The sequence below is a fragment of the Mesitornis unicolor genome, unplaced genomic scaffold (genome assembly GCF_000695765.1).
Source record: "Mesitornis unicolor isolate BGI_N332 unplaced genomic scaffold, ASM69576v1 scaffold22902, whole genome shotgun sequence".
In the NCBI taxonomy this organism is placed as follows: domain Eukaryota; kingdom Metazoa; phylum Chordata; class Aves; order Mesitornithiformes; family Mesitornithidae; genus Mesitornis; species Mesitornis unicolor.
In genome coordinates this window covers 33,648-43,891 of record NW_010167457.1, presented here as the reverse complement: position 1 = coordinate 43,891, position 10,244 = coordinate 33,648, and the positions used below count along the sequence as shown (strand labels likewise).

The 10,244-nt window shown below is 36.0% G+C and overlaps 1 protein-coding gene across 1 annotated transcript in view; it reads left to right on the top strand.

The window, feature by feature from the left end:
- Positions 1–2,185: 2,185 nt before the first annotated feature.
- The window catches only part of SMC4 (structural maintenance of chromosomes 4), a 34,931-nt gene continuing 26,872 nt past the window's right edge, over positions 2,186–10,244 (top strand). The window contains exons 1-4 of the mRNA XM_010178710.1: positions 2,186–2,342; positions 3,480–3,655; positions 4,267–4,458; positions 6,220–6,396. Of these exons, the coding sequence (XP_010177012.1) occupies positions 2,186–2,342; positions 3,480–3,655; positions 4,267–4,458; positions 6,220–6,396 (702 nt within the window). The remainder of the gene's footprint in view (positions 2,343–3,479; positions 3,656–4,266; positions 4,459–6,219; positions 6,397–10,244) is intronic.

Genomic DNA, 10,244 nt, shown 5'->3' with positions numbered 1-10,244 from the left:
TTTGTCGTTACTTGCAGCCTCGCCGGGGTCGGACGCGCCTAGTCCTTGAAGGTAGCAGCTCCGTGGGCAGCGTGGGGTAGCTTGGCGGGCAGGGCTCCGGGCAGAGGCGCCGATAGTTTGCCTGAGGGCAGGTGGAGTTGGGGGTTTTCACCCACTGTGAGCGGGGTGGCGGAGACGTCCTCAGGGCGCTTTCCTGGACAGAGGGTGCTGAGGGGGAGGGCAGGGGGGCGATGGGCTCTGCTTCGCGCCTTATTCTTCCCCTTTCCCCCTCGTCCAGAGAGAGCGAAAAGCGGTGGCAGCCCCTCTCTGTGGGTCCGGGCGGCTAGGCGGGGGCTGCCCCGCCGAGGGCCTTTCGTGAGGGATCTGAGCTGCCCGATGGGTCCTCAGTCCCCGCTCCGGTGGGGTACGCCGCCCGGCGTGTCCGTCCTGGCTGGTGTCCGCAGATGCGTGTGAGGAGGGGGGTTGAGAGAAGGCCCTTCGCAGAGCAGGGGAGAAAGCACAAAGTTTTCCGCTGTGCCCTTATGGATCTCTGGGAACCCGGGAATAAGAGACTCACTTAGAATGGGGAAGTACAGGAATACGTTTCAGTAGCACAGAGGCCCCATTTCTGCTTACAAAGCAGGGACCATTCCGTAATTAGCTTCTCTTATGCTTGAAGTAGGAGAGAGAAATCCTAAGAAAGTCCGTAACGACTTAGAAAGGCCGTGACAAGGGTGCAGTTAGACTCCTTAGATTAACGGATGGATTAAAAAAAACACCAAAACTTTTCGCTGATGTAGGTTATTGCTATCAGATTTAATCGGCTACTAATAAGGAAGGTTTTCTGGTCTCTGACTCTGTCCCTATAACAAAAACGGTACTTGGCAGGAGATCATCGAGAGATGCTTTTAACAACCACCTTTGAGCTGACTTGGGGAAAGGCCTGGACACGAATTTGTTAAATTTGTTAGAGAGTATGTGGCAGCTGATTTCTCGCGATTTGAAAGCTGAGGTCAAGTAGTTATGCTTGCTCATTCTGTTGAAGTTTGGGGGGGTGGGGGGAGGGCTGGTAAGGTAAATAGGTCTATATTGCACAATTCTGTTGGAGTGGAACGGTTTTGGAAAAAAAAAATAAATCTGGTACTTTTGAGAGGCTGTAATTGTTAGAGACAGCCATTGCGGAACACTTCTTAGCAGGGGCAGACTCAAATTGCCTTAAAACGAGTTCTTTCTCTTATTTCCCCCCCTCCCCCATTGTCCCAAATGAAGGACTCTCATGAGAGTGTGGGCTGGGGGTAGGTCTGAAAACGTCAAATGATTGGCAGCGATTGTAAGATGACTTTCTAACCACGTCAGTTTTTTTTATCTTGTGAGAAGTAAACTTTCTCATGTCTGTTTTTCTGCGAACTAACTTCACCACTTGCAGCAGCCTAAACTCTTTGGAGAGAGTTTTGCTCCTGCAGTCGTCTTCTCATCGGTTGCTTTCTATTTATACTTTCTGGGAGCTGCGCTTAAGTGCCAGCTGATGGACTTTTGTAATGTTTTGTTCTTGATCAGTTAACTTTAACATCACAACTAGATTAAGGTATTTTGTTTCGCTTTTCTTTGTTTAAATGCTGAATGCTGGCAGTAGTAGTTGTGTTATATTTTGTGAATTGAATGTGTTGACTTAAACTGTTTAAGAGTCAAGTCTTTGCTATAATTGTGCAGGTCTTTGTTTATCTGTCTTTATAAAAGATATAGTCAGTGTGGACTGTTGAAAGTAAAATGCGTGTCAGGACTGAAATGTGTATGTAAAGACTGTTTCCAGAAGACATATGGCTACTCAGTTTGTTATTGCGAATGTGTCTTTAACTCTTTTGCCCCCAGCATCATGGTTCTTTGAGCATAGTAACTGCATTGAACATTGCTGTATCAGCTTTCCGTAGGTAGGTTCATGCTGTTCCTACAGTTTAGGGTCGGTCTGTTGTTTTGGGGGGTGGTGTATTTTTAAAATATCAGTATGAGGCTAAGCTTGAGGTTTTGTTTCAAATTTGGATTTTTGTCTTCAGAATACCTCTAGTCTTCAGTTTCTAAATTAGTCAAACATCTGGGCAAATGTGTAGGTATATTCCATAGGGGATTGTAGTTGAATGCTTAGATCATGGAGTTTTCTTGTTTACGTTAGCCAAGGAGATAGATCCCTTCAGTACTTCGATTGCTCAGAATGGAAGGGGAACAGCCAGAAGAGGTCGTGCAAAGAAAGTGCACCAAAACCTCTACAGCAGCCCATCGGAAAGGCAAAGAACCCTTAGAGGAGTCCACCAGTGTACTGGAAGTAGAAAACGCAGGTGACAAACAGCCTGGTGAAGTATCTCCACAAGGTATGTCTGAATATTTTGGTTCTGATGGTGTGTAAACTTGATGACAGTGCTGGTTTAGCAACAACGTTCAGTTGAATTTACCAAGTGTTCCAGATAGGATTTGCTCTTTGCTCTTCTAGAAAGGAATATTGAAAGCCTTGACTCCTGGCAAGTTTAAACTGCGTTTAAAATGGTAAAAAGAGCCTGCAAAGTTAATGTTAGAGTTAGTGTTTGGACCAGTGATTTAGTACAAGTGCAAAAGTGATTTGTAGACTTTCTCCTAATAAAGCCTATTTAATATTCCTGATCTGTAACATTGTACTTAAGATTGTGGTACAACAGCAGGATTTTTCAAATTTATATGCAGCCAATGGTATGGGATTTCTTGGACTGGAATAAATGTCAAGTTTATTTACTTAACTCTTAAAATGATTTGACTTTCCTTTTCATAGAGCAATGTACTTTATTGAGTTTTTGCTGAAAATGTCTGGGAAAACAGCAGTGGGTGTCTTTTTAGGTAGCCAGATATGCAATTCTTAAAGCAAAGTATTTGACAAACAGATTAATGTCTTGAAATTGATGGCAAAAACTGCTTTCTATTTGAAGAAAAGGTTGCTAGAAACTGTTGAAAAGCTGCTTTGCTTACAGCTAGCTGATATTCAGGGGGCCAGTTTGTTTTCGTAACAAACTTCCTGTCTTTGCAGAGTAGTTGTGCTGTCATTACAGTTTTCAGAGCATTGTGCAGCGATCCCCAAATCTTGCAGATCGACTTGTGAGCACGCTTGAAATGTGGCTTTGCACTTATTAATCAGAAAGACTTTGCCTGTTTCAGATTTGTAGGCTTATTTGTGACTGTTGTAGCTATTGCAATTACAGAGTGCCTATTAAATTGTGTTAGAATAAGAATTACATAATGAAAGAACAGACCCACTAGTGAATCGATGGGACTTCTTAAGTATCTCTTTTTAAAGATTCAGTTCACGAAAAGAAGAATTTTAATTCCACTTAGCTCATTTTAATAATTGCAGGCAAAGGTGGAGGCTTGGTTCATATAGAAATGTTTGCTTTTCCAGTTGGACATTTTAGAAGGTGTCTAGTCACCAAGAGCTTATAGTCTTTTTTTTTTCCTTTCTGTTTATTTTGGATGGTTTTTAACAGACTCAAATGAGGTGCTTGATAAACGAACTTTAGAAGAGATTTTGGGTAGCATTTCTCCTCCCCCACCTCCAGCAAGGACCAATGAAGCTGGTGCTCCTCGTCTCATCATATCTCATATTGTAAACCAGAACTTCAAATCCTTTGCAGGGGTGCAAACCTTGGGACCTTTTCATAAGGTATCTTTCTTTTACCTTACACATTTTTAAATGAAGGTAAGACTTCGCTGTGTGTTAGTATTCCTTTCTGTATTTTCATGTAAGCTTACCTCAGAACAACTGAAAAAATATTTTAGTTTTAGAATTATTTATATAGCGATAGTCTAAATTTTCATTATTGGACAGTATAGAAAACAGTTAAGTGCAACTTTCTGATACTGTATAATCTGAACTTATCAGTAAACCTTAAAAAAATCACACTTTTTCTCTTTATTTCGTTTACTAGAGAACTGTTAGGGGTGTGTTTGAAGAATGAGAATATTTTTTTAGTGCCCATAAGAGACTTACGTGGCTAATCATGAAACTTGCCTTCCAAACATGCTTGCTAAAAGCAGTGTCGCTTTTAGTTAACAAGTTAAAATTTAGAAAGCTGAGCTGACTTGAGGTGCATGTTTTTTTCTTTAAGTTGTACTGCTTTACCTTTTGATGGCTTAGTTTTTACTGCCAATAGTCTGCAGTTTCTTGCACGAGAAATGATTGTGTTTTAAACTGTTCACAAATGAAGTGGGTGATGCACACTAGCCAGGATCTATTTCCCTTTGAATATCAGTTTTTTTCCTTCTATTATGCAGCATTTTTCATGTATTATTGGGCCAAATGGCAGTGGAAAATCCAATGTCATTGATTCAATGCTTTTTGTGTTTGGATATCGAGCACAAAAAATCAGATGCAAAAAACTCTCTGTGCTGATCCACAATTCTGACAAACATACAGACATCCAGAGTTGTTCAGTGGAAATTCACTTCCAAAAGATCATTGACAAGGTATGTATGCTTCTATTCAGAACAGTGGAGGCTTTTTTTTCTTTAAGGGTTTGAAAACTCTGAATATTTGGTTATTTTAGTTTGAGCTGGGGAGAACTTCATAGCATGATTAATTTATCTTTGGAGTGTAAAACATCAATTCAGAGTTAATTAGCTGAAAAAAATTCTCTGTTGACTAATGCAGTTCTTAAATTATTAGTAGGGATTTTTGATTTTTTTTGACTAGTATCTGTTACAAGTAAGTTTTAAAGTGACTTAGAAATATGTAATAATCATTTTAAGAAGAAGCCATTTTAGAGTTGTCATGTAGTTTACCTCAAGTAAATAAAACTTATTTCTGAAGTTTATCAGACCCCTAAAAATTCATAAGTTTGTTTAGACATGTTATATATATTCTTAAATTTATAATATGGGCATATATATTAAGAATTAAAACCTATTTAAGCAAACCTTTCAAAGCTATTAAAAACTGGTTTAGGTTATCTGAATTTAGAAAAATATATAATGAATCTGAAACTTTCTTATTTATACTTTTATATACTGTAAACATGCCTGCAATTTTTAAAACACTTTTTTAATCAAAAATTCTGGACCTCACATCCTACCATTAAATATCTTTAAACCTGATATTTGTTTGGATGAAATAGAAAGTGTTGGCAAATTTTTTAAAAAATATTTATTTTGCTTTCCACTTCGTGTACTGATAAAAGCTTCTGGATGTTTTTATTTGTTTCATTGCAATTATATTGCAAGGAATTAATTTCTTAATTTAAACTTAATTTTTGTGGACACTTTCTACCTGAAATATCAGCTGTTGAGATCGCAGTCAGTCAAAATATTGGGAAATGTACATTGAAATTTCAAAAATTGTGTTAATAAACTGGCAGTATATACAGCTTTTGAATGAACTGTTTTAAAAGGCAATGGCTTTTTTTGACTTGATATATATACACATACCTTTAACTTGTATTTATAATAACAAGATTCAAAAATTATTTCTTTTTACTTGACTTTTGTTTTAACATCTAGCATCTAACTTTATGATCTAAAAAACTTCTGCATGTACTAGATACCAAAGTGATTATGCTCTTGGGGGTTAATCTGGGAAAGTGGTAGGCGAGTTTAAGTCTTTACAAGAAACATGCATCAATTTTAACTTTAAGTATAGTACCAGTTTTATTTCAGTTGTTGCTTTGTAGATGGGTCTAAGATATCTTTTGAAGCTAACGATGTCATATTTGTCACATCTCTAGTGTTTTGCTTTTTTATCTTCTACAATTTCTCTTTAAAGTACTCAGCTAAAAGTAACTCCTTTTCCTAGCACTATAAAAGAGGAGTTTAAAATGCAAACAGTAGTTAAGTCATTCAAGACTTCCTAAACTAAAATTTAAAGGGTGTAATAGCACAGCCACTTTAATTTGAAGTAGGCCTTTTCCTTTGTGATTTGAGGCAGTGGTAAAGAGTAAATTAAGTATTTTCAAAGCAATAGCATGTATTAGAGGTGGAAAAAGCATGATATGAAGGCCATTCAGTTTAAAATATTTGGGGTATTTTTGTCTAGTTCTCAAGGAGTTTTTTGGGTTTTTTATCTTTTCATCTTTTTTTTTTTCTTTGAGATATTCAGCGTTCAGACAGTTCCCACTAGATCTCAGAGTACAGTTGACTTAAAACCTGGACATGATAGAACTTCAGTGCCTAATTGTGAACTATGAAGTAAACTGTGATATAGTAATTGTTTTTCTTTGTTTTTCCTCAAAACAGGAAGGAGAAGATTACGAAGTCATTCCTAACAGCAAATTTTGTATATCTAGAACTGCCTATAGAGATAATTCTTCTGTCTACTACATCAATGGGCAGAAAAAGACATTCAGAGATGTTGGTATTCTTCTTCGAAGCCATGGGATTGATCTGGACCATAACAGGTTCTTAATTTTACAGGTTGGTGTATGCATAAAAACAACTTTAAGGGAAGTAATGTTTCCAGTTATAAAAAATACTATGTATTAAGTCTTATATTTGACACCTTAAAGTACTCTAGCAGCACATCATGGTTTGTATGCTCTGATAATGATGCGAATCATTATTTGCTGCTTTAGAAATTTAAGGAAGAGAAACAATTGAAGATACTAATTTTCTATTATCAAATTTGTGTTCCTGACATGTGGATGAATAGAAGAGTTGTCATACTTGTTCCGCCCTAGCAGCACGTAAATATTGGTGTAGTAAAATAAACCTTAAACCCCAATATTATTGTGCTGCTTAAGCGTGGCAGAGATTCAGCAACTTGTTTATAATTTAAATAAAAAATGCATCAATATTAACTTAAATATTAATAATTCTACTGTTAAGTTATCTACAGCTCTCATATATAGAGACAGTTTTTACTGGAGAAGTATGTATATAAAATTAACTGCATAAAAATTGAGTGCAAGAAGAAAACACATGAAGTGTACTTTTTTGTTTACACTTGTTAAACAACTGCAGAGAACTCAAAGAATGACGAGTTTATAGCCAATTCAAGCTATGACTTTAAAAGCTACAGTTTACAACGCATGCTGTAAAAATAATCATAGAATTTTGTCAATATCATATCATTTATGTTCACTTTTGACTTTAAAATTATAAAGCTTGCTGGCATATGTTTGCTGTTTAAAATACAGGCTGAAGAGAACCACACTAATTTTTCAAAATTTATAAATAACAATGGAGAATTTCTTTATGTGCTAAACAATTACTTAAAATGTAAATTAAGTTAAAGTATTTGATGGAAGTATTTAAATTTTACTTCAATTGAATAGTTAAATCTGCAATTACTTGTAGTTATATCAATGTGTTACTAACAGGTCCCAAATCTACTCTGAAGGATTATGGCATAGAAAATAACTGAACAGTGGAGCATCCCAAGGCTTGAAATTTTTCAGTGGAGTTTATTTTAGACCTGTTTTTGTCAAAGGAGCTTCCAGTTCCCCTCTAAAAAAAAAATAAATAAAAATTCTAGATGGGTTGCTGTGCTTGCTTCACTTCCTCAAGCTTTTTCATGCAGTCCTTTTTTACAGTTACACTCACAAAAAGAGGATATATCTGTTTTGAAGTTTCCATGCCAGTTAATTATGCCCCCCCAACACTTTATTCCTGTATTTTCTGTTTCAAGATGCAGTGAGAGGTATCTCCAACAAAAAAACTGTAGGAAACACACTCTTTGTTGTTTTTTTTTCCATACAATTGTCCTTAAGTATCATTTTAGCAAAATTTCTAAAAGGGAGAGAATGCAGAGTCAAAGATTAAGCTAGGTAGAAATTATGATGTAGAGCTATTTAAAGCTTAGTGTTAAGGAAAATGTCCTTTTTCCACTGGGAAGAGGGGAAGGGGAACATTTGAGAGGGAGTAATGCTAAGCTTCTTAATTTATTTTTTTTTTCTGCCCCAAATGTGATTTGTTTTTTTCTCCCATTAATTTTTTCCCAGGAAGTTATCAATGAAGAGAATATACCTTTTCCTAAAAGCTTGAGTTAGATGCTTTTCACCTGTACAATGGGAAATAAGGGGGAGATACAACCAATATTAAGGCATGAAGCAATGGTTTCCACCTTTTTTTTTTTTATTTCACTAAACTCATTGTAGATAATGTCTTGAACAGCAGAGGAAACTGCACTGAGGTTTTCTGTGTTTCTTTAGTCTTTCTGACTGAGGCAAGGTCCTTTCTCTCTGCGTGTAAGGTTTTGTCTTTTTAAAGTGAAATCTACTGATTTGGCGATTCAAAGTTGAGTACTTTCCAGTTGGGAATTGTAGCAGTATTTTCCACATAATGACAGCAGAACTCTAAAACCGATATACTAAAAGTTACAGCTAGGAGTAAATAAGACCATGTCAGCTAAGGCTGTGAACTACTATCACAAGGGTTGCCTTTTCCCCTAGTGTTTCTCAAATTAATTTATTTAAAATTAGAAGGATAAGTAATAGGTTCATTTAGTTTACACTCCTCTCTTGTTATAGCTAAAATATAGGCTACCCTACGTTTAACTTGATATCAAGTCAGGGTAATTTTTCATTTAAAATAAGTTATAAATCACTTTGATTTTTGACTACATCAATAGAGCGTAATTGAAATATTTCACTTGTAGTACAGATTTTGGGCAGAAATGTTAATTAAGGATTCTCAAAACGTTGGTTTTGGTGTATAGCAGAATATTCAGTAGTTAGCACTAAAGAAAAAGATGTAAGAACTTGTCCTACATGTAGTAACAATACCTTTAGATACTTGATTGTATCTTGCTAACGTATTTAGAATTACTCAGTGGAAAATACTTTCATTTTAGAATTCAGCTTTCTTTTTTAGACTGCTTCTCTCCAATTTACCCCTTATTTTGCAGTCTTTTCTGCCATAGCAGATTTTGATGCCTTTTAGAATAAAATTTGAAAGCTTAGGCCAAACCGAATTTTGTAATACGTGGGTAGGGCAAGGTACAGGTACTTTTGCTGATGCTAAACTAAAAATATTAAAAACAAACTCCTCATGACTTTTATGAGTAACATTACAAAAACCACCTGTGGAAAAACAGAACATGTAAGACAATTTGAGTAGTTTTAGAAATACTACAAATTCTATGCCTGAACTAGCAAGTTGAAAAAAGTCTTATTTAAAAATGGTTTTGGTTGAAATGGGATATTGCCAATACTTAACAGGAGGAGTTTGTCATTTTCGTGATACTTAAGTTTTAACACTACATATTTCATGTTTTTAATAAATAGCTATATGCTTTTAGTACTTTAGGAATAGACAACTATTCAGTGAACTTTTAGTGAGCTTGCCACAGCCTGAAACTGCAATAAGAAAATATGCATCTTGTTACTTTAAGAAAAAAATAAAAAGAAAAATGAAGAAAAGTATTATAACCATTGAGGTAAAATCAAGCATTTTGCTGCTATTTTTGTGTCTTCCTTACCTAATGCTCCAACTTCAGTAACTTGTATTATCGGTAAAGAACAATAAATTACTTAGCTTTTCTCAAAAGACTTAATTGAAACATCTATATCTATATCTATATATATATATATATATATACAGAAAACTTGTGTGCGTTCTGTGCTCTAACTGGGCTGGGCAAAACTCAGAAGGTAAGTGTGCTTGCTGTTGCTCAGGAGTGACTCCCCTGAACAGATTAACCTTGAGGCCAGCAAAAATATCTCTGCCTCTTTATTCTGGGTGATTTGCCTCTAAGGAATTATTAAATAAATGGGGAGCACTTGAAGGAATGTCGGTTCTGGACATCGCAGGGTAGGCATGTCTGGGGAGCAAAGCAAACTGGCTATGGACAGCAACCATTAACGCCTGCTGAAGTTGGCTTTTGCAGTCTTTCAAGGTAAGATAAGTATAGTAGATCCAAACTTTTTAAAAGGAAAGTTAAGTTTCATAGGTAACTCCCATTCAGCAACTTTACAAATGAATATTGGTAATAAATGGCACAAGACACAATTTTGTACTAAAGATAGTGTCATGGAGGCAGAGTTGTGAGAGCTGATTTCAGCTTTCAAACAAATTGAAACTTGTTTTAGGTAAATTTTATACTAACTGCAGTAGACTTCTGCTTAAATGTATTTGACAGACTTAAAATATTCTCATGTAATCCTAAGCAAGTATAAACAACTACAGTGATTTTATATGTATTTTTGTAATTGATTGGAATGGCCTTTTGTAATGTACTAAGTCTCATCCTATGGCAAGATTATGTTGCCAGAAAGGAAGTTTGGTCAAGTTTTTCACCTGCTGCTTTGTGGAAATTATGTAGG